The 24,348-nt window shown below is 47.1% G+C and overlaps 1 protein-coding gene across 1 annotated transcript in view; it reads left to right on the top strand.

Moving 5' to 3' along the window:
* The window catches only part of UNC45B (unc-45 myosin chaperone B), a 41,465-nt gene that overhangs the window by 1,719 nt on the left and 15,398 nt on the right, over positions 1–24,348 (top strand). The window contains exons 3-12 of the mRNA XM_055101126.2: positions 254–429; positions 3,098–3,187; positions 4,781–4,948; positions 5,502–5,670; positions 9,583–9,753; positions 14,209–14,380; positions 18,263–18,563; positions 20,039–20,133; positions 20,316–20,463; positions 21,525–21,665. Coding sequence (XP_054957101.2) covers positions 254–429; positions 3,098–3,187; positions 4,781–4,948; positions 5,502–5,670; positions 9,583–9,753; positions 14,209–14,380; positions 18,263–18,563; positions 20,039–20,133; positions 20,316–20,463; positions 21,525–21,665 — 1,631 coding nt within the window. The remainder of the gene's footprint in view (positions 1–253; positions 430–3,097; positions 3,188–4,780; positions 4,949–5,501; positions 5,671–9,582; positions 9,754–14,208; positions 14,381–18,262; positions 18,564–20,038; positions 20,134–20,315; positions 20,464–21,524; positions 21,666–24,348) is intronic.

Here is a 24,348-nt window from a genome sequence, read left to right as displayed (position 1 = left end):
TCCTGTAGCAGAGACTGGAGCGTTAGGAATTGGATGACATGACCCTCAAGCTCTCTTCCCACCTTGAAACTCTGTGGATCTTACTGTCTCCCTAACAAAGGGGAGGTAAGGGCCAGAGAGTCCACATGTTTGGATAATCTCCAAGGAAGACACAGAAGCGCAGCAAGAGCATGCTTCCTGGAGTTGGGAAAGTGGGGCTGGTGGTCTGTAGTCTGGCTCCCTAAGGCCGTCATCCCCCGTCTCCCCTCGATAGCCATCGACATCAACTCCTCGGACATCAAGGCTCTGTATCGGCGATGCCAGGCACTGGAGCACCTGGGGAAGCTGGACCAGGCCTTCAAAGACGTGCAGCGTTGTGCCACCCTCGAGCCACGGAACCAGAACTTCCAGGAGACGCTGAGGAGACTCAACACCAGCATTCAGGAGAAGGTGAGCTGGGCCTCTTCCCACAACCCTTGGCTGCCCAGCCCCTCTCTTCATTCCTAGTAGGAATGGGTTAGGGAGGTGGGTCATCAGGGCAGGGCTAGCCCTACCTCCACACTCTGAGATAGAGACAGCAAGTGGCATGGGCAGGCTGCACAGAACAGCTAAGCAGGTGCTTCTATCTGTGATGCTTGTTTGAGGGCGCAAGCCAGCCAAGGCTAGAACACAGGTCTTTTAAATTCCAGATGGGGCCAGGCACAGTGGCTCATGCCTATAATCCCAATACTTTGGGAGGCTGAGGCGGGCAGATCACTTGAGATCAGGTAGTTTGAGACCAGCCTGGACAACATGGGGAAACCCCGTCTCTACTAAAAATACAAAAAATAGCCGGGTGTGGTGGGGGCGCCTGTAATCCCAGCTACTCAAGAGGCTGAGGCAGAAGAATTGTTTGAACCTGGGAGGTGGAGGTTGCATTGAGCTGAGATCATGTGCCATTGCACTTCAGCCTGGGCGACAGAGCAAGACTCTGTCTCTCCCACCCCCGCCCCCCCAAAAAAAATTCCAGATGGAGGTTTAGAAATATTATTATAACTTAGTATGTCTGCAACATGATCTCTCTCTCTTTCTATGTATTATAAAATACATGGGAATTGAGGACATCGATGAGGGATAGAGGAGAGCCAGGCCCCATTAGGAGCATGATTGCTTTTTTTGAGACAGATTCTCGCTTTGTTGCCCAGGCTGGAGTACAGTGGCATGATCTCAGCTGCTCACTCCAACCTCTTTCTCCTGGGTTTAAGCAATTCTTGTGCCTCAGCCTCCCAAGTACCTGGGATTACAGACGTGCACCACCACACCTGGCTAATTTTTGTATTTTTCCGTACGCCACATTTCCCGCGCCCCACCGCGGGGCGGGGATTCGGCGCTGGGCTCTTCCCTGTTCACTCGCCATTACTGAGGGAATCCTGGTTAGTTTCTTTTCCTCCGCTGACAAATATGCTTAAATTCAGCGGGTCGCCACGTCTGATCTGAGGTCGCGGGCCTCGATCAGAACTTGGGCCCCCCACGAGCGGCGCCGGGGAGCGGGTCTTCCGTACGCCACATTTCCCGCGCCCCACCGCGGGGCGGGGATTCTAATTTTTGTATTTTTGATAGAGATGGGGTTTCACCATGTTGGCCAGACTCTCTCGAACTCCTGGCCTCATGTGATCCACCCACCTCAGCCTCCCAAAGTGCTGGGATTACTGATGTGAGCCAGGAGCATAAAATATTTTCTAGGAAATGGAGTAGGGTGCGGAGAACCTGGACCAGAGGTGAGAAATCCTGAACCCTAGTCCTGGCTCAGCTGCTAGTTTTTGTGGGGCATCTCTTGGGGTGTTGGTTTCCTCTCTGTAAGAGCCGTAAGGTAATTGATCACTCAGCCCCTTGCTCCAAGACTCAATAACTTCTACACATCTGGAGAAGCCCTGTGGTAGGACCACAGCATGCTGTCCAGGGTGCAGACTCAAGGACTGAGGAAATATAAACTAAGGAGAGATTCAGAGAGGGATAGGCGAAGGAAAGACCTCTCCACACCCCCAAAGGAAATGAGCACAAGGCTGGGTGCGGTGGCTCACGCCTGTAATCCCAGCACTTTGGGAGGCCAAGGCGGGAGGATCACTTGAGCCCAGGAGTTGGAGACCAGCCTGGGCAACATAGGGAGAGACGCTGTTCCTACCAAAAATAAAAATAAATTAAAAATAGGCTGGGTGTGGTGGCTCACGCCTGTAATGCCAACACTTTGGGAAGCCGAGGTTGGTGAATCACCTGACATCAGGAGTCGAAACCAGCCTGGCCAACATGGTGAAACCCCGTCTCTATTAAAAATAAAAAAATTAGCTGGGCGTGGTGGCACATGCCTGTAATCCCAACTACTCAGAAGGCTGAGACAGGAGAATCACTTGAACCTGGGAGGCAGAGGTTACAGTGAGCAGAGATCATGCCACTGCACTCCAGCCTGGGTGACAGAGCAAGACTCCATCTCAAAAAAACAATTAAAAATTAAAAAATGTGCTCAGAAGTAGGTGGGAGTAGTGTGGACCCCCCAAACAAAGTAACAGGAGGTTCAAAACGAGCTGGCGGAGTGAAGGATGATGATCAGTTAGGTCACTTTATGGAGGACCCAGGGCAGTGGGGTTGGAGTGGGGACTGTGAGGGACCAGATATCCAAACAAAATGAGTTCAATTTGCTTGAAACAGAGCTTGAAAGCTGCTTCATCTACATTTCAAGTGTGTTAAAAAGAAAAAAAAGAAAGCTGCTTCAGGATTCTGAGTATGGAGACATATTTCTGTTTTATCCCTATTTAAATGTCTAATAGCAGATTGTTTACTAGACTCTAAAACTTGGCTGAAGATCCTTTATTCCTTCCCAGACTATTGTGATGTCTAAATGGGATAACAAATGTAACCAGATGGTGAGCCTTCAGGGGCAAGGACTTGATTTTGTTCACAATTCTATTGTATTTATTAATTCATCGTACTTATCCAGTAAATGTTTGTCGAATGAATACATGAATGAACGTATGTGTGGGAGCCCAGAGTAGACACCCTGATATTTACTGAGATGAACTGAATGTGGAGCTGAAATGACGTGGACCCCACCTGCCTCCTTCCCCACTCCCTCCTCTCTCCTCAGCTCCGAGTGCAGTTCTCCACAGACTCGAGGGTACAGAAGATGTTTGAGATCATCTTGGATGAAAACAGTGAGGCTGATAAGCGGGAAAAGGTGAGTGCTGGCCAGTGCCATCCAGCCAGCAGAAGGACCCGCCAGTCTGGACAGTGACATCATTCCGAGGGGGAAGGGGGACCGGAGGCCTGTCTTTGCAGCCCAGGAAGGAAAATTGGCCAAAGGTTAAGCACATTGGAACACAGTGTAAACCATAAGAAGGACTGAGATTTGGGTGAATCTAGTGAGGAGAGTCATGCAGCAAGGTTGGATCCTGTCTTTATTTGAAATTTTGATGTTTTGTTCATCATGGATTTTTCTGGCATTGATTTTGATTTTTAAAAATATAGCATTGATTATTATTCGATTATTGAGTTCTTTGGTGCCCCCTTTAAATTTTGCACCCAAGGCAAGTACCTCACTGGCCTCACTATAATTTCGGCCCTAAGAAATAACGGGCCCATTAAAATAATGTTTTATTTCATTAAAAAATATTGAAAGAAGTCATTCTGAAAAATTTAAATATTTACCAACATAATCATCCTCTTAACCAAACTTGTTACCTTTTTTTTTAATGTTTCCTTCTAGTGTTTCTGCAGTGGAAAAAAATTGAACATTCGAGTGTTTTACATTTGCAAGAACTTGAGAGACAATGGGGAATTTTTGCTAGTTTCATGTTCAATAAATCCATAAACTAGGCAAATATCTTTCCTAACAAACTCTTGTGAGAACATAATAAGTTGTTACAGATAAAACAAAGTTTTTTGGTTTGTTTTTTTTGTTTATTTGTTTTTTTTTTTTTTTGGAAAAGTACAAAGCCCTTAGTTGATAGTGATGGTTCTGGTCACGCTTGCCTGGAATTCTCTAATCAGCCCTCTCCCCAGCACCCAACTCAACATCTCTTTGCCCACCTCCTCCCCTTCCCCTTCTTCCACCTCCTGTGCTTCTCAGCCCTGGGTTCTCAGGTCCTGCTTGAGACCTGGAGCCTTTTATTTTAAGGTTCATACATCCTTAAGTTGGAAGGCTTTAGGTGGGAAGAGACTTGGGAACCTGCTTACTCAACTGCCTAAATTTACAGATGAGGAGTCTGGGGTCCAGAGAAGTGCCGTGACTCACCCAAGCTCATACAGCTAGCAGGGAGCAGAATCAGAACTCAAACCCAGGGCTTTCAGGTCCCATCTAGTGTTTTTGCTGCTCACTTCCCGGGAACTTCAGATTTCCCTGAACAGGAAAATCAACAAAATGTTTAAGGAAATGATTCTCCGTGTAAAAACACTTCATTTCTCCACCTTTTTTCTAGTCCTTCTCTGTAAGCATTATATACATCTTTATTTTAACATAAGTGCAATTGGAGTAAACATTTGATCCTGATTCTGCATACCAATGCTTTTTCCATTGCTCTTAGTCTTTTTATTCATGACTTTAATGGCTGCAATATATTTCATCCAGTTGGTCTTGATGCAAATTACTTGGCTTTTTTTCTTGAATTATGTTCTTGGGCTATGTTTCCAGGAGGAGGATTACCAAGGTGAGATAATAGAACAATGTTCTGAAGATCCAGTCTTTGCACTGGCTCTTCTTGTACTTGGCCCATGGTCCAGGCCTGGGTGGCCGTACCTCCCTCGTAACCCTTATTGCCTCTTCCTCCTTCAGGCTGCCAACAATCTCATTGTCCTAGGCCGTGAGGAAGCAGGGGCTGAGAAGATCTTCCAGAACAATGGAGTAGCCTTGCTAGTGCAGCTTCTGGACACTAAGAAGCCTGAGCTGGTGCTGGCTGCAGTGCGGACCCTGTCGGGCATGTGCAGCGGCCACCAAGCCAGAGTAAGTGCCCAGCTGTGGGGCATGTGGAGCAGATGACTGCTGGTCCAAGGATCCGGAGGGTGACGTGTGGTCAGGGCTGTGGCTGGCATCAGTGGAACCAGATAAAAAGTCAAAGGGTGCTCCAGTCTCTTTTTCCCTTTCAGTTGGAAATGGGTTTGACTAAGCAAAGACAAGTTACTGAAAGTGCTTAAGGCAGAAGTGATGAATGCAAAGGCTATGATATTTTACATTTTTTCATGCTAAGTCTTTGAAACCCAGTGTGTATTTTACACTACAGCATATCTCCATATGGTCCTGCCACCGTGCAAGAGCTCAACGGCCCCATGTGGCCAGTGGTCACTGTATTGGATGGCACAGCTCTGACCTCCAGAGATGGGCATGGCTTGTGTCAAGAGGTTTCCAGGACAGAGGGGCCCATGAGGCAATGGCTGCCTGGGCTGATTTCTCTACTGCATGGGATGGGGTGGGGAGGATTATCACACCCTCTCTAACCTGCATGGCAGCTAGAAGGGAGGGGCAAGGCAGCTGACCATGGTTCTTGCTGGGGTTCTAGGCCACAGTGATTCTGCATGCAGTGCGGATAGACCGAATCTGTAGCCTCATGGCCGTGAAGAATGAGGAGATGTCTCTGGCTGTCTGCAACCTGCTCCAAGCCATCATTGACTCCTTGTCTGGGGAGGACAAGCGGGAGCATCGAGGGAAGGAGGAGGCCCTGGTTCTAGGTAGGAAACATTCTTCAGTTTTGATTCAAGGGGATGGGGAAAGAAAAGGTCAGTTGCTACCTCAGACTGAGAATTTCCTGTATGTGGGGGTGGCTTGGTTTTATGTATTTTCTTTTCTTCTCTTTTTTTGAGATGGGGTCTTACTCTGTCACCCAGGCTGGAGTGCAGTAGCGCGATCTAGACTCACTGCAGCCTCCTGGGTTCAAGCACTTCTCCTGCCTCAGCCTCCCGAGTATCTGGGACTACAGGCACACGCCATCATGCCTGCCTAATTTTTGTATTTTTAGTAGAGACAGGGTTTCTTCATGTTGGCCAGGCTGGTTTAAAACTCCAGACCTCAGGTGATCTGCCTGCCTTGGCTTCCCAAAGTGCTGGGATTACAGGCATGAGCCACTGCACCTGGCCTGTTATATGTATTTTCTGATTATAAAAGTAACAGGCATAGCTGCAATATTCACAATTGCTAAAAGATGGATACAACTCAAGCATCTATTGGTGGGTGACTGGATGAGCAAAATATGGTATATACATACAATGAAATATTAGTCAGCCTTAAAAGAAAGGAAAATTTGACACATGCAACAACGTCAATGAACATCGAGGACATTATGCTAGTGAAATAAGCCAGCCACAAAAAGACAAATACTGCATGAATCCACTCATATGAGATACTTAGAGTAGTCAAATTCATGGAGATGGAAAGTAGAATAGTGTTTGGCAGAGGATGGAAGAGGGGAAATGGGGGGTTATTTTCTAATGGGGACAAAGTTTCAGTTTTGCAAGATGAAAAACATTCTGTGGATAGATTGTGGTGATGTTTGCACAATGATGTGAATATACTTAATGCCACTGAACTGAACACTTAAAAATGGTTAAAATGGGGCCAGGCGCAGCGACTTACACCTGTAATCACAGCAATTTGGGAGGCCGAGGTGGATGGATCATGAGGTCAGGAGTTCAAGACCAGCCTGACCAACATGGTGAAAACCTGTCTCTATTAAAAATACAAAAAGTAGCTGGGCATGGTGGCACATGCCTGTAATCCCAGCTACTTGGGAGGCTGAAGCAGAAGAATCGTTTGAGCCGGGGAGGCGAAGTTTGCAGTGAGCCGAGATTGCACCACTGCACTCCAACCCGGATGACAGAGTGAGACTCCATCTCAAAAAAAAAAGGTTAAAATGGTAAATTTTATTTAAATTTTACCACAGCTTAAAAAATGTAACAGAGGCTTATTGAAGACATTTGGGAAAATATAGAACTATGTAAAAATGAGAATAAATGCCTATAATTACCCATTCAGGTAATCACTATTACCATTACCACATGTATCTTTCCTCTCTTTTTTTTCAAACCATCAATATTTAACAAAATTGGAATTCTGCTATGAATAGTTATATGTTTTTTTCTGCACTGAGCATTATATTAATATTGCATACCATTTAATATTCTTAAAAAGGATTCCTTTGATTTTAATAATTAATTTTACATTTGTTTCCTGCATATGCACATACAGACTCATGCTTCTCCCTGCACATCCAGGTCCTAGGCATCAATTTAGAAGATATTGCTCTGGCTGGGAGGGCCAAAGAGGCAGGTTCACTCAGAAAACTTTATTTTCAAGAATATCATAATCTTCCCTTGTATGGATTATTCATCAATCAGCTCTATATTATTGGAGATTCCAGTTATTTCCAATTTGCATGTTTATACAAAACTCTCCAGGAGCCATTTTTGCATCTATGCTTGCATTTATAATTTATTTTTATTTATTTATATTTATTTATTTATTTATTGAGATGGAGTCTTGCTCTGTTGCCCAGGCTGGAGTGCGGTGGCACGATCTCAGCTCATTGCAACCTCCACCTCCCGGGTTTAAGCGATTCTCCTGCCTCAGCCTCTGCTAATTTTTGTATTTTTAGTAGAGATGGGGTTTTGCCATGTTGGCCAGGCTGGTGTCAAACTCCTGAGCTCAGGTGATCCGCCCGCCTCTGCCTCCCAAAGTACTGGGATTACAGGTGTGAGCCACCATACCTGGCCACATTTATAATTATTTCCTGGGGTCAAATTCCTAGAAAAGGAGCACTGGGTCAAAGGCTATGAGAATAACTAATGTTCTTTCTATATCTTGCTCTCTAATTCCTTTCTGAGAGGCTGCATCAATTTATACTCTCACAAGCAATGATGAGAGTCTCCATTTTAACACATTCTCATCAGATTTGAATGCTATCCTTCTTAAAGATATTTGCCTATCCAGTAGATTAAAAATTATCGTGTTAGATTCAAACTAAATTATTCATCAGATTGATCATTTTTCTGTATCTTTATTAGCCATTTGGATTCCTTTGTCTTTGGATAGTTTGTTCATGTTGTTACCTATTTCTTAATGTTGTTCTTATTTGTCTATAAGAGTTTTTTTGTTGTTGTTTGTTTGCTTTGAGACAGAGTCTTGTCTATCATTCAGGCTGGACTGTAGTAATGCAATCACAGCTCACTGCAGCCTCAAACTTCTGGGCTCAATCCTTCCACCTCAGCTTCTGGAGTTACTAGGACTACAGGCTAATGCCACCATGCCTGGCTAATTTTTAAATTTTTCATAGAGACAGGGTCTCACTTTCTTGCCCAGGCTGGTCTCAAACCCCTGGCCTCAAGTGATCCTCCTGCTGTGGCCTCCCAAAATATTGGGATTACAGGCCACTGCGCCCAGCCCTGAAGTCCTGGATTCTTGATGTGACTCTGACTTACTATTATTATTATGGTCAGCTAGTCACTTTCCTTTTCTGAGCTAGAATTTTTGGAAGATCCAAGATGGCCCTGCTTGTGTGGCTGGCAGTCAACTGGAAATGTTGACCTTGTGGCCTTGTGACCTTGTTGATCTTGTGGCCTTGCTAGTGGCCAGCTTGGGTTTCTATAGAACATGGTGGCTGGATTCTAAATGGACAAGCCCCAATGTGCAAGTGCCATGTAAGCCTCTGGTTGTGCCACAGGTCACATAAGCAGCCCAGGGCCAGTGTTGGAGGAGATTATCCAAGAACATTTATAATGAGTGTCGTGTTTCCCAGGGAGACACCAATTCACAATCTTCCATGACTTCCTTGGGTTGAACATCTCTGCTACAAAATTCTTCCACATATTGATTTCCACTCTATCCCCTTGTAGCTTCCATCTGCCTCTGGTCCAAAGTCTGCCCTCTGGAGCCTCACAGAAGGAGTCTGTTATCTCACTCTCATGACATGCCTCTGTCTGAAGACGAGCTGTCACATCTGCTTACATCTTTCCTTCTTTAGGCGATGGAGCTGTATTCCTTCATCAGTTATTTATCTGACATGGTTTGGAGAGCTTTACTTTTTGGTTTGCCTGCCTTTGGGCTCCATCCTAGAATGAGAGCAAAAATCTCTAAGTATCTGGGAGGGCAAAATCAGAAAAAAAGGCATTTGCCTTTTAAGATCTACCAGTGGGCAGGAAGTCCCGGCGTCACAGGCAAAAGCTTGAATTCAGGCTCCCAGCATGCCTGAATCTGTGGGGAGTGAAATGTCCCTAAAAAGTATAAATTCCCCTTCTGGAAAGCATTTTATTAAATCAGTTTATTAGAAACCACATAAAGCATCCCTGGATCTCTGCCAGTCACTGGTCGGAGTGAAGAACTTTCTAAGAATCTGAACTGCTCAAGGATGGAATGAGCTGTTGTAGAAGTCAGGGTTCAGGGTGGCTGGAGGACCACTTGGGGGTGTTGTCTAGGGATTTCTCTCCCTTTTTCCAGGTGAGATGGGCAACACTATACTCCCCTGGGAATTCACATATTCAGGGAGTAGTGGATTCAGTACTTCCAGAGTCTAGAAGCTGCTGCTCTTCTTGGTCATATATATGTGAGATTTCCTACCCCTCTCTACTTACCCCTGTCCTCTTTTTCTTCAGACACCAAGAAGGACCTGAAGCAGATCACCAGCCACCTGCTGGACATGCTAGTCAGCAAGAAGGTGTCTGGCCAGGGCAGGGATCAGGCGCTGAACCTGCTCAATAAGAATGTCCCCAGGAAGGACCTTGCCATTCATGACAACTCACGTACCATCTATGTGGTGGATAATGGTGAGAAGAGGGGAAGGTTTGGGGCTTGCTCAAGCCTTTTAAGTGGGCCCCAGGGCACTGAACAGAAAATGGAAGATGTGAGGCTCTTGAAGGGGTCTTCAGTTCTAACTGAAAAGATGAGAAAAGGCATTGGCCCATCAGGATCCACCAGTGGGCCTGTGAAGGCGCAGGTCAAGGCTCTGAATTCAGAGCCTGAACATGCCCAGGAAGTGCCCAAACACATCCCCAAAACATGTGGGTGAAGCATCCTAGCAAATGGGGACAAGGACTCCACCAACCACAGGATAAAATTCCAGAAGTCTCATGGTTGGTAAAATACTTCACAGGCCTTTCAAAAGGGAGGAAATTGCATCAAGTATAGTTTATATAAAGCACAGTGAGAATGTTTGTAAACCCAAAAGTATCTGAGACAGGTCTCAATCAATTTAGAAGTTTATTTTGCCAAGATTACGGACATGCCCCGCAGAGAGGAAACACAGAATCACAGAAACAGTCTGTGGTCTGAGCCTTTCTCCAAAGATGATTTTAAGGGCTTCAATATTTCAAGGGGAAAGACAGCCTGGAGGGGAAAGAGGGAGGGTGTGGTCACATTACATGAATGCACATGTTGGAAGAGAAAGGAGGAGGTAGGGGAATAGTCAAATAGTCAATTACATATTTGTCTCCTGCTCAGTAAATGACCACTTTACATAAGATAAGGTGAACATAGAATGGACATATTTAAGCACTAGAGTAATTTATTAAACCTTTGGAGATATTTAACCTTTTATCTGTAGCTATCTGCTTAGGAATAAAAGGAAAGGCAGTTTCTTGCCATGATTCAGCTTTCAGCTTAATTTTTTTCCTTTGGTTTAGGGAGTTGGGGGTCCCAAGATTTTATTTTTGTGTATCTATCTATTTATTTCTTTTTAGAGACAGAGTCTCACTCTGTTGCTCATGCCAGAGTGCAGTGGCGTGATCATAGTCACTGCAACCTCAAACTCCTGGGCTGCAGTGATCTTCCTACCCCTCAGCCTCCCGAGTAGCTGGGACCACAGGCACGCACCATCATGCCGGGCTAACGTTTTTCTTTTGTAGAGATGTGGTTTCACTATGTTGCCCAGGCTGGTCTCAAACTCCTGGGTTCAAGTGATCCTCCCACCTCGGCCTCCCAAAGTGCTGGAATTACAGGCGCGAGCCATGGCACCGGGCCAAGATTTTATTTTCCTTTCACGTGTTCTAGCAGACAGTCACTCAATTTGTCAGCTCCGAGGTGTTACCCCTCTCCTCAATCAACTTCTTTGATTGTTAAGGAATCATACCTGTGGTTTCATGATCTGCTATGGTAAATTCTTCCATAGGTTTTATGACACACAGACTATACCTTGTTCTAAAAGATTCAGATCAGCTCTTCCCAGCTTAAAGAATGTCTTTTGATATTGCGCTTCCCTTGTTTGGTTTTTATAGACCTCAGCAAAGTGCATGTGCAAGTGCTTAGACTTTAACACATTACCCTACTGCTAAATGCCCAAACCCCACTTCCTCCCTGCCTCATTCTGGTCTTCTCCACATGTGTCATGAAACGTGAGCGTTAACAACAGATCTTCTCTCTCAGCACCAGGATCTAGGCTCATCCACGTGTTATGGGATGGGACAGGTAGAGAGCAGTATTTTTTATTCTGTTCTTTTTGTAAAGGGCACCAACATGGACAACACTTGGGTAAAAATAATGTGGATTTAAAAATTCAGATATTTGAATACAAAGCTGCAATGTTGAGGTGTTATGTGTTGTGCAAACTGGGCTGGGAGGCACGGTAAGGGAGCTGTCAGGATGTCAAACCCGAAGTGAGCTTCTGGGTGAGAGAAGGGGCAAAGATAGACAGGAGGAAGGTCTAGAGTGTTTGAACAGAAGAGAAATGAGATGCTCAAGGTGTGGGCAAGAATGGAAGGGGAGACTGGGAGATGAGATTGGAGAGGGGCATTTGAGGGATGCTTTTAGGACCCAGGCTGGGGAGTCTGTGTTGGCTCATCAGGCACTTCCTGTTACTCCCCAGCCCTACTGAGCACTTTTTAAATGCATGGTTGTTGCATAATAAGAAATACACATATTTGGTCTCTGCTGCTGTTTCCTGGCACACAGCTAACCTCTGAAGTGATAAGTATCTTTTTGTATGCTCATGTAATAACTGGTGGCTGGGATCCCCTAGATAACCTCAGAATGTCAGAATGGGGGCTGGTTGCCAGGGGAAACAACCATGCAATTACAGGATTGGAACTTTCAGCCCCCCACCCCTTACCTCCAGGAAGGGGAGAGGGGCTGGAGGTGGGATTCATCACTAATAACTAATGATTTAATCAACCGTGCCTACATAATGAAGCCTCTATTTTAAAAAAATCCCTAGCCAAAGGGGCTTAAAGTGCTCCCAAGTTGGTGAACACATGGAGGTGCTGGAGGGATGGCTACCTGGAGAGGGCATGGAAGTGCCACGCCCCTTGCCAATAATTCCTTGCCCTCTGCATCTCTTCCATCTGGCTGTTCCTGAGTTTCTGTTTTTGTTATTGTTGTTGTTTAAATAATAAATTGGTAATCTAGTAACTAAACTGGTTTTCTGAGTTCTGTGAGCCATTCTAGCAAATTATCAAACCTGAGGGAGAGGGTCATGGGAATCTCTGATTTATAGTTGGCCAGTCAGAAGCACAGGTGGCAACTTGGACTTGAGGCTGGCATCCGAAGGAGGGTAGTCTTGTGGGATTGAGCCCTTAACCTGTGGAGTCTGTGCTAACCCCAAGTGGTTAGTGTCAGCGTTGAATTGTAGGACTCCCATCCAGTGTCAGAAGTAAGCTCTGAGAGTAGAAGTAGTTTAGGGAGGAAACAGAAGTTTTCCTTTAAGTGGTAAAATGTACATAGCACAAAATTTACTGCCAGGCACTTTCTTTTTCTTTTTCTTTCATATGGGAAGATGGGTCTGTTGCCTGGGCTGGTCTCAAACTCCTGGGCTCAAGTGGTCCTCCCACCTCGGCCTAACCAAAGTGCTGGAATTACAGGCATGAGCCACCAAGCCACTTCCAGGCGCTTTTTTTTTTTTTTTTTTGAGACGGAGTTTTGCCCTTGTAGCCCTGGCTGGAGTGCAATGGCGTGATCTTGGCTCACTGAAACCTGTACCTCCTGAGTTCTCCTGCCTCAGTCTCCCAAGCAGCTGGGATTACAGGTGCCCGCCACCATGCCCAGCTAATTTTTTTGTATTTTTAGTAGAGGCGGGGTTTTGCCATGTTGGCCAGGCTGGTTCCAGGCACTTTTAATTCCCTCCTAACATCTAGAGTTTCATGCCTCCCAGCTTTTACCTGGAATGTTCTTCCTCCCACTTCCCTATACTACCCAAGGCCTGACCAGCTCCAAGCCACCTCTAAAACCTGGCTCCGAAATCCATCTCTCTGTTGCCCCAGAGGCAACATAGTGTAACAGCTAACATCACAGGCTTTGAAATCAGACGGGATTGGGAGCGTGTCCTTGCTATGTCACTGGGCAACTTACTTGACTTGTCCTGGGCAACTTACTTGACTTCTCTAAGTCTTGTTTTTCTCCTCTGAAAGATGGAAATAATGATTCCTAACCAGCAGGGTTATTGTTAGGATTAGATGAAGTGAATGTGTATAAAGCTCTTGGCACATAGTAAGTGCTCAGAATAAATTGCAGATCTTATTTTGTTGAAGTGAATCACCTCATCTTCAGTGTTACCCTTCTATACTTATCACATCTCATTGCAATCTTCGTATGTCAGTTTTCCCTATTGTATTGTGAGCTTTTGGAGGTCAGGGTTGTATCTGTTATTTTGGTAGCCAGTACCCCAAAGGTGCTCATTTATTTAACTAAGACATGACTGTTGAATTTGCCCGACGGTAATAGGAAGCCATTGAAGATTTTTCAACAGAAGAGATGAGAAGACATCATCATCATCATCATAAATGTAAATATGGCATTTACTAAATACTTAATAAATACACACTCAATAATAAACATTTATTGAGTGATAGTAGTGTGTCTGGATTGATAGTAGAGTTTCCATACATTATCTCATTGAGCCCTCAAACTTTATGAGGTAGGTAGTATTATTCCCATTTTACAAATGAAGAAGCTGAGGCTTGAGGAAGGGAATATGAAATAGTATTTGGAGAAGACTATACATCAGCCCATGGAATGTCAGCACTGGTAGAGTCCTCTGAGATCAACTAGTCCTGATTTTGTACACATGAAAATAGAGGCCCCTAGAGGGAGGTGAATTGGTCAAGTTGGGGGCAGTGTCAGGTGTATAACCTGGGTCCTTTGACCCCATTCTAGGGCCTTTCATTCTGGATGAACCACATGTTTTCTACAGACAGGGCTGGAGAGAAGCTGATGATAACAAGTCACTGAGTGAGAGGTGTGTGTGAGGATGGAGCCCAGCAGGAATCTTAGGCTTGCCACTGTCTACCCTGCAGGTCTGAGGAAGATCCTGAAGGTTGTGGGGCAGGTTCCAGATCTGCCGTCCTGCCTGCCCCTGACTGACAACACCCGCATGCTGGCCTCTATCCTCATCAACAAGCTCTATGATGACCTGCGCTGTGACCCGGAGCGCGATCACTTCCGCAAGATCTGTGAGGAATACATCACGTAAGTTTCCTGGAGGCCTCACAGGGTCAGGCTCTGTCTTGGTTATCTATGGCTGTGTAACAAATTATCTCAAAATTTAGCAGCTCAAACAATAATGTTTTATTATCTCACACCAGAACAGAAATTTGGGAGTGGTTTGGCTGGGTGGCTCTGGCTTATGGTCTTTCATGAAGTTACAGTCATATGCTGGCTGGGGCTGCAGCCATCTGGAGGCTTGACTGGGGCTGGAAAATGCTTCCAAGATGGTGGACTCACACAGCTGGCACACTGGTGCTGGCTGTTGGTGGGAGGCCTTGGTTCCTCTCCCTGCAGACCTCTCTGCAGCCTGCTGAAGCGTCTTCACTGCATGCCGCTGGCATGCCACAGTAAGAGAGCCAAGACAGAGCAAGGCAGCAGGGAGATGTCTTCTCTATCTAGCCTCAGAAGATACATGTCATCACTTCCGCCACATTCTGTTCGTTAGAAGCAAGTCAGTAAGTTTGACCTATGTTTAAGGGGAAGAAATTAGGTTTCAGCTTTTGAAGGCAGGGGTGTCAACATATCTTTGGACATATTTTATTTTATTTATTTTTTGAGACAGAGTCTCTGTTCCCCAGGCTGGAGTGCAGTGACACAATCATAGCTCACTGCAGCCTCGAACTTTTGGGCTCATGTAATCCTCCTACCTCAGCCTCCCAGGGTAGCTGGGACTACAGGCAATTGCCACCATGCTGGGCTAATTTTTTTTTTTTTTCTGTCACCCGGGCTGGAGTGCAGTGGCATGATCATGACTCACTGCAGCCTCAGCCTGCTGGGCTCAAGTGATCCTCCTGCCTCTGCCTCAGCCTCCCAAGTAGCTGAGACTATAAGTGTGCACTACCACGCCTGGCTAATTTTTGTATTTTTTGTTTTGCTGTGTTTCCCAGGCTGGTCTTGAACTCCCAAGCTCAAGCAATCGTCCTGCCTCCGCCTCCCAAAGTGCCGGGATTACAGGCATCAGCTACCTTGCCCAGCCATGGACATATTTTACACCTACCACTGGCTTCTGTGGTTGAAAGGAACACATGTCAGCTTGTCAAGGAGGGAGGCCCGGTTCTTTCAAGACTAAGATTCATGTGGCTTTGCAGAGCTAGACAGGGGTTAGGACCCTCAGCAGCTGCAGTTCCTGAGTCTCCTCACTGGTGCTCCAGCATCAGTGTGACTCCAGTGCATGACCTTTTAATTATTTATTGCAATGATTCCCAGACTTGTAAATTATTCAGATTTCTGAGACATCCCCTCTTGACTCGGTAGTTTGGGGTGTGGCTCAGGAAGCTGCATGCTTAAAAGCACTCCAGGTGAGTCTTAGGTGGGTGAAGACATTGCCTTTACTCTGCTTTTCCTTTCTATATTCCAGGGGTCAACAAACTTTTTCTATGAAGGGCCAGAGAGTAAATATTTTAGTATTTGTGGGACAGATAAGTCTCTGTCAACATATTTTTAAAAATCCTTTAAAATGCAAAAAGCTGGCTGGGCACAGTGGCTCACGCCTGTAATCCCAGCACTTTGGGATGCCGAGGAGCGCGGATCACCTGAGGTCAGGAGTTCAAGACCAGCCTGACCAACATGGTGAAACCCCATCTCTACTAAAAATACCAAAAATTAGCCGAGTATGGTGGCACATGCCTGTAATCTCAGCTACTAGGGAGGCTGAGGCAGAAGAATCGCTTGAACCCAGGAGGTAGAGGTTGTAGTGAGCCAAGATCGCACCACTGCACTCCAGCCTGGGTGACAGAGCAAGTCTCCATCTCAAAAAGAAAAAAGAAAGGCAAAAAGCTGTTGGCCAGGTGTGGTGGCTCATGCCTGTAATCCTAGCATTTTGGGAGGCCGATGTGGGAGAATTGCCTGAGACCAGGAGTTTGAGACCAACCCAGGCAATGTAGAGAGACCCTCATCTCTAAAAAAAAAAAAAAAAAAAAATTAAAAATGAGTCAAGTGTGGTGGCACACCCCTGTAGTCTCAGCTACTTGGGAAGCTGAGGTAGGAGGATCACTTGAGCCCAGGAGGTCAAGGCTGCAATGAGCCGTGAAGGCACTACTGCACTCCAGCCTAGGTAAGAGAGTGAGACCCCGTCTCAAATAAAATAAAATAATGTGAAAGCTATTCTCAACTCCCTGGATTTGCCAACTCCTTCTCTACCCCATGGCTTCTGCTCACCCTGACTTTGGTTCACTTAGGTCTTTTCAAGGCTTCTGTCTTTCTCTACCTCAGTTTCAACTTTTTCTGCTGACTTCTTGAGTCCCTCGTGAGGTCCTCAACTGACTCCCATTACCTGTCATCCAGCTAGTTCTTGTTTGGGCTTGTTGATTGAGGACCCTCCTGTCAGCCTGTGGAATGCTGAGAGGAGGGGTCACTGCCTTCATCAAATGGTGCCCCAGCCTGCCCCTAGCAAGAGTGGAATACATCCCGCTTCATCAGGGGCGGAGGCTGTGTGGGGACCCAGTGCCAGCTCAAAGGTCAGACCCCAACTAATTACGAAGGATGCTGGTTCCCTGGGCACTGAGTGGAGAGATGAGGCACAGGACATGGGATGCTCAAGCTGGAGGGGCTCTCAGAGCTTCCAAAGCTGAGTCCTCTTCCCCAGGGGAACTTGCCTGAGATCCTCCAGCAATCAGAGGCAGACATGGGACCAGAGCCCAGGTCTTGGACTCTTGGTGTGGAGTTCTCCTGACCAGTCCACGCTGCCTTCTTGCATTTATACACAGCTGCATTTCCACTGTGCACATCTGCCCTGTTTCCTACAATGCACCAACCTGGGCAGATGAGAAGCATCAGAAGGCATGTCACCTCTGACATTCCCACGCAGAGATTCTCCCCTAGAGTAGATGATAATAGATTCTGAAAGCAAGGCAGAACGTTCCTGGATATCTAGCCCACGTGCTCACCAACAGGGGAAGGGACTAAGACCAGATCACCAGAGGGGAGTGACTGGCCCAGGCCATGTCACAGAGAGACACAGTGTGCCGGGCATCACGCTAGGCCTTTTTGTGTTGTTGTCAATGCTGTACTGTCCTCCCAGACACAGCAGCTGCTGGAAAGGCTGTCAGCTGATAGATCTCAGCTGTTATCTCTCTTTGGGACTTGTCTCACCTGGGGAGAGCTGTTTCACCCTTCCCAGGGAAGCCAGTATGCAAACACTCACAGCAGGCTAGTTGAGGTGACTCAGACCTATAATACCAGTGCTTTGGGAGGCCAGGTGGAAAGATCATCTGAGGCCAGGAGTTTGAGATCAGCTTGGGCAACATAGCAAGATCCCATCTCTACAAAAAAATCTAAACAATTGTCTGAGCATGATTGTGTGCATCTGTAGTCTCAACTGCTCAGGAGGCTGAGGTGGGAGGATTGCTTGAGCTTAGGGGTTTGAGGTCACAGTGAGCTATGATGGCAGCAGTGCACTCCAGCAACGAGCAAGACTCAGTCTCAAAAAAAAAAAAAAAGAAAAAGACTCACTCTAACTTGGAACAACTGTGAAGGGTCTTCCAGCTCCAGAACTTCTTGGAGGCTGAGGCTTTGTGGTAGCTGCAAAATGCCTCCCTCTGCCCCAGTCCTGCTTCCTTCTCTTCCCAAGAGCTCTCTCTAATAAACTTCCTGCATGTCAATCCCTGAGTCAGAGTGTATTTCCCAGAGGCACACTCTGTGACACAGCTGTTATGTCATTTATCCTCACCACAACTCTGAGAACTAGTAGTACTATCCTCAGTTTACAGGAGCTGAGGCTCAGAGATGTTCGCTGAATTGCCCAATATCACACAGCACATGAGTGGTGGAGCCAGGATGCAAATCCAAATCCTACTGCCTCCAAATCTCACACTCTTTCCATTCTCTTGGACCAGTTCTCTTGACCACCCTTGTCCTTTGTTTTAGGGGCAAGTTTGACCCCCAGGACATGGACAAGAACTTGAATGCCATCCAGACGGTGTCAGGGATCCTGCAGGGCCCCTTTGACCTGGGCAACCAGCTGCTGGGACTGAAAGGTGTGATGGAGATGATGGTGGCACTATGTGGCTCAGAGCGCGAGACGGACCAGCTGGTGGCCGTGGAGGCCCTCATCCATGCCTCCACCAAGCTCAGCCGCGCCACCTTCATCATCACCAATGGAGTGTCACTGCTCAAACAGATCTACAAGACCACCAAAAATGAGAAGATCAAGATCCGCACACTGGTGGTGAGTGGGCTCGGTACCACCCTCCTACTCAATACGAGGTGCCATGCCAGGCACCAGGGACACCAAAATGAATGAGTTGAGGCTGCTGTCCTTGAGGAGACCAGGTTCAAGGGGGCACCAGACCCAGCCACAGACCCCTGCAGAACAGGGCAATATCCAGGGGGCTTGTGAGGATGTAGATTCAGAACCGTGAACTCTGCTGCTTAACCCTGAGGACGTTAGTCTCCCTGCTTATGAACAACATGAACACTGAGGAGCTTGTGTCCAGAATGCATTTTCAGAGCGAATTCTGAAGAGCCACTTTCCTTAATCAGTTTCTATAAGGTATTTTTTTCCACTTTCATTTTACTTTTTGTTTTTTTGAGATGGAGTCTCACTCTGTCACCTAGGCTGGAGTGTAGCAGCGAAATCTCAGCTCACTGCAACCTCCGCCTCCCAGGTTCAGGTGACTCTTGTGCCTCAGCCCCCAGAGTAGCTGGAATTACAGATGTGTGCCACCACACTCAGCTAATTTTTGTATTTTTAGTAGAGACGGGGTTTCGCCATGTTGGCCAGGCTGGTCCTGAACTCCTGACCTCAGGTGATCCACCCCCCTGGGCCTCCCAAAGTGCTGGGATTACAGGCGTGAGCCACTGTGCCTGGCCTGAAATTATTATTATTATTATTTATTTTTTCAGACAGAGTCTCCCTCTGTAGCCCAGGCTGGAGTCCAGTGGCATGATATTGGCTCACTGCAACCCCCATGATCTCAGCTCACTGCAACCACCGCCTCCTGGGTTCAAACGATTCTCCTGCCTCAGCCTCCCAAGTAGCTGGGATTACAGATGCCTGCCACCACACCCTGCTAATTTTTGTATTTTTAGTAGAGATGGGGTTTTACCACGTTGGCCAGGCTGGTCTCAAACTCCTGGCCTAACTGATCCACCCGCCTTGGCCTTCCAAAGTGCTGGGATTACAGGCGTGAGCCACCGCACCAAGCATCATTTTTTTAAAAACAAATTCTAGCTTCTGACAAAAGTGAATTTTCTCTTATGAAACCGCCCCCCTAAGAAAAGTCCAATTTTCTCTGGGTAAAATTTTGCACATCTGAATCTGTTATCCAGAAGATAGGATTTCTCTGTCAGTTTCTGTGCCGTAACAAGGTTCCCCATTGAAGCTTCAGATATGGTTAACTTGGTCTTGCTGGTTTTTCAAAATGGCAGGCACAATACATCTGTGGGGTCAAAATGGTGGGGGAAGGGGGCAGGTCAAGAATTTGCAACTTTATGGGCCTCTACCCTAACCCAGAGCATCAGGGAAAGTATCTCAGCAGAGGTGACACCTGAGCTGAGTTTTACAGTCTGCACGGAGGTGGATCCAAGCAAAGAAAGAGGGGCGAAGTGTTCTGGCCATAGAAACCTGTTTGAGCAAGGCTTCATCCCCAAGCCTTGGTGTCTCTGATCCTGCATGTGTCTGCTGTCTCCTCTCCTCCTCAGGGACTCTGTAAGCTCGGCTCTGCAGGTGGCACAGACTACGGTCTCAGGCAGTTTGCGGAAGGGTCGACAGAAAAACTGGCCAAACAGTGTCGCAAGTAAGGGGGCTGTGTTTCCCAGGCCCTCCATCTCCTCACGCGCCTTCCGGGCAAGAGTCTCTGGGGTGTGCTCTAGTGGAGTGTGAAAGGGACCTCACCCCTGGTTCACCACCCTGAAATCGCTTCACCCTCTTGACCTAGCCCTGGGCCCCTTCCCATGTGTGCTCCCTCCTCACTTCCAGGTGGCTGTGCAATACGTCCATAGACACTCGGACCCGGCGCTGGGCAGTGGAGGGCCTGGCCTACCTCACGCTGGACGCTGATGTGAAGGACGACTTTGTCCGGGACGTCCCTGCCCTGCAGGCCATGTTTGAGCTGGCCAAGGCAAGTGTCGGGGAGTCTGGCCCGACCGCAAACCTCAGGAAAGGTCTGCTGGGTCCGGACCCACAGGGAATGGATCCCAGTCTTCCTCCTGGCTCTACTCCTTACCCCTGTGTAAACATGATTGGTTATTTCCCCCTTTCTGGCCCTCATTTTACCTGATTGTAAAATGGACTCCCGACTCCCAATGCCTTCCAGAGATGGGAAGATGCACAGGAGGGCAGTTTGTTTTCCTGGGGCCCTCAGGAGGTGAGGTCTTGAAGGACCTGAGGCAGCTAAAAAAAAAAAAAAAAAAAAAAAAAAGCGGGGCATCGTAGCACGCGCCTGTAATTCCAGCACTTCGGGAGGCTGAGGCGGGCGGATGGCTTGAGCTCTGGGGTTCAGGACCAGCCTAGGCAACATGGTGAAACCCCAACTCTACAAAAAATACAAAAATTAGCTGGGCGTGGTGGCACATACCTGTAATCCCAGCTACTCGGGAGGCTGAGGTGGGAGGACTGCTTGAGCCTTGGGAGATCGAGGCTGCAGTGAGCTAGAATTCCAGCTCTGCACTCCAGCCTGGGTGACAGAGAGAGACCTTGCCTCAAGAAAATAAATAAATAAAAGAGGCTGTGCCTGGCCTTTCTGGGAACCTGCCCTCCCTCCCAGGCCCCCCCAGACTCCTTTCCTCATCTGCTGGGCCAACTCCCTGGCTCTTTTCTACCAGTAAATGGAGGAAGCATGGGAGAGATTTTCACCAGGACTGGAAAATGTCCAGCTCCCGCCCCATCTCCAGTTGGATGGGAAAGTGTTAGACTGGGCTTGTGGAAGAGGCGCAAAGCGAGGATCTTTGTGGGACAGCTCCTATTCATACTGTCAGAGCTACTGTGGAGGGTGCAGGAGACACTGCTGCCTGCCTTTATGGGGAGAACCGTTCCTCTCCTGCGCTGCTGTCTTTCCTCAGAATGGGCCCTACCAGCTGCACTCCTCCGACACCAACCTGCCGGCCACGTGAGGGAGCATCCTGGAAGCAGAGGTTTGTCCTAAAGTTTCCTTTCTGCTTTCCCTCTCCCCAACCCTGTGCCTTCCAGACCAGTGACAAGACCATCCTGTACTCGGTGGCCACCACCCTGGTGAACTGCACCAACAGCTACGATGTCAAGGAGGTCATCCCAGAGCTTGTCCAGCTCGCCAAGTTCTCCAAGCAGCATGTGCCCGAGGAACACCCCAAGGTAGGGTCAGGCGCGACCTGGGAGGGGTCTGGTCTGTGCCACTAGGCCTCCAAAGGAGGCGGAATGGCAAAAGGAGTGGTGTCAGGAGTGGCAGGGTGTGTGTTTGGGTGGTTGGGGGTAAGATACACATACATTGAATATGTTAATGGTAAACTTTCCCACCAGATGGTGCTCATGCTTTTTCTTTGTTTTTATTTTCTATTTTGAAAAAAATCCAACAATTTATAGTCTGAGAAAACAAACAGAGCCATGATGGACACTTTGCAACTTGTGTTGTTGATTTTATGGATAAAAGACAGTTTTATTTCATGTCTCCAACAGATAACAATTTGATTTTCTCAGATTTCTGGATTTTGTGACATGGGTGCTAAGTAGGAATCATGAGAGGAGAGGCATGGTCAGCATTAGCCCAGAAGTCACAGATCCCCTGGAACCCTCTCCAACAATTCCCTGCACATGAAGATATGATTTGTGTGTGATTTGCATAAGAATATATGCAAGATATTGCCAGCCAATAAAATCATTTAGTTTTTTTAATGATCAAAGTAATATAATCATGCTGCAAAACGAGTTAAAGTGTGGGGAAAAGAAAATAACCACTCATGATTACGTCATCTCCACATGACTGCTGTTGGCATTTTGATGTTATGTTACCTACCAGAGGCTTTTTTTCTATGTATCTTTTTTCCTTTCACAGTTATAATTAGAATATATTTATCATTTTGTGCCCAATTTTGGAAAAATATGTTTTTCACATTGCCATCTCATTCTCTGAATCATTTTTATTTTATTTATTTATTTTTTGAGACAGAGTCTTGCTCTGTCACCCAGGCTGGAGTGCAGTGGTGAGATCTAGGCTCAATGCAACCTCCCCCTCCCAGGTTCAAGTGATTCTCCTGCCTCAGCCTCCCGAGTAGCTGGAATTTCAGGCACATGCCACCACTCCCAGCTAATTTTTGTATTTTTAGTAGACACAGGGTTTCACCATGTTGGCCAGGCTGGTCTCAAACTCCTGACCTCAAGTGACCCACCCACCTCGGCCTCCTAAAGCGTTGGGAATCCAGGCGTGAGCCACCACACCTGGCCTCTGAATCATTTTTGAAAGCTGCATGATGTTTCATCCAGGCAAGGGTGCAGAGCATGTGCTGTGGCTGTGAAGTTCCAGTGTGGCTTCCAGGGCTTGCCCAGGGTTGTCAGCCCCTTCCCCACCACTCCTCACTCTGAGGATTATCTGTAGGGACTCTTTAACCCTGGGTTGACTTTGGGTTTCCAGCAAACCCAGTCCATTGTTATGGCGGCTTCATCCACTGTGTCCTTTCCTGCCTATACCCTCTCTCTACCTCCACTCCCACCCCAGCCTTTTCCAAGAAAAACAATATATGCATCATTTAGTCTTTTGGATTATCCGTCTTTTATTTCATTCCTCTGTGAATGAGAGAATCTTTGGGACTGGTTTTCTACGGTATCAGCTCCTCAGGCTCTGTCTTGGGATTAGGTAAGGCAAGGAAGAAGAGAGGAGAGACAATCACACACGACAGCAGGGCGTGCTGTATACCCCTTGGCAGTTGCTTGGGAAGAGGGAATCTGGAGAAGTGTCTTAGTTTCCTATTGTTTCTAGAACACATTGCCACAAGCACTGTGGCCTAAAACGCAATTTTTATACTTTTTTTTTTTTTTTTTTTTTGAGACTGAGTCTCCCTCTGTCGCCCAGGCGGAGTGCAGTGGTGCAATCTTGGCTCACTGCAACCTCCGCCTCTTGGGCTCAAGCAATTCTCCTGCTTCAGCCTCCTGAGTAGCTGGGATTATAGACATGCTCCACCATGCCCAGCTAATTTTTGTATTTTTAGTAGAGACGGGGTTTCGCCATGTTGCCCAGACTGGTCTCGAACTCCTGGGCTCAAGTGGTCCACCCACCTCAGCCTCCCAAAGTGCTGGAATTACAGGCGGGAACCACCACGCCTGGCCCGGTTTTAAAAATCGTATAGTTCTGGAGGTCAAGAGTCCTAAAATGAGTCTCACTCGGCTAAAATCAAGGTGTTAGCAGGGCTGGTTTCTTTGGGAGGCTCTAAGGGAGAATCATTTTGTTGCCTTTTTCAGCTTCTAGAGGCCACCTACATGCTTTGGCTGGTGACCTTGAACCACTCTGACCTCACTTCCATTCCATTGTTACATCTCCTAGTACTAACTCTGATCTTCCTGCCTCCTTCTTATAAAGATCCTGGTGATTATATTGGGCCCACACAGAAATCTAGGCTTACCCCCTCATCTCAAAATCCTTAACATAATTGTGTCTGCAAAATCCCTTTTGCCATGTAAGGTCCCACATTCACAGGTTCCAGAGATTAGGCCATGGATTTTTTTTTTTTTATACAGAGTCTCGCTGTGTCGCCCAGGCTGGAGTGCAGTGGTACGATCTCGGCTCACTGCAAGCTCCGCCCCCGGGTTCATGCCATTCTCCTGCCTCAGCCTCCTGAGCAGCTGGGACTACAGGTGCCTGCCACCACGCCTGGCTCATTTTTTTTATTTTTAGTAGAGACAGGGTTTTACCGTGTTAGCCAGGATGGTCTTGATCTGCTAACCTCGTGATCCGCCCGCCTCAGCCTCCCAAAGTGCTGGGATTACAGGCATGAGCCACTGTGCCTGGCCAGGCCATGGACATCTTTGGAGGCCATTATTCAACCAA

The sequence above is a fragment of the Pan paniscus genome, chromosome 19, assembly GCF_029289425.2.
Source record: "Pan paniscus chromosome 19, NHGRI_mPanPan1-v2.0_pri, whole genome shotgun sequence".
Classification (NCBI taxonomy): domain Eukaryota; kingdom Metazoa; phylum Chordata; class Mammalia; order Primates; family Hominidae; genus Pan; species Pan paniscus.
Note: the sequence above shows the minus strand (reverse complement) of the source record. Positions and strands in the feature narration are given on the sequence as shown.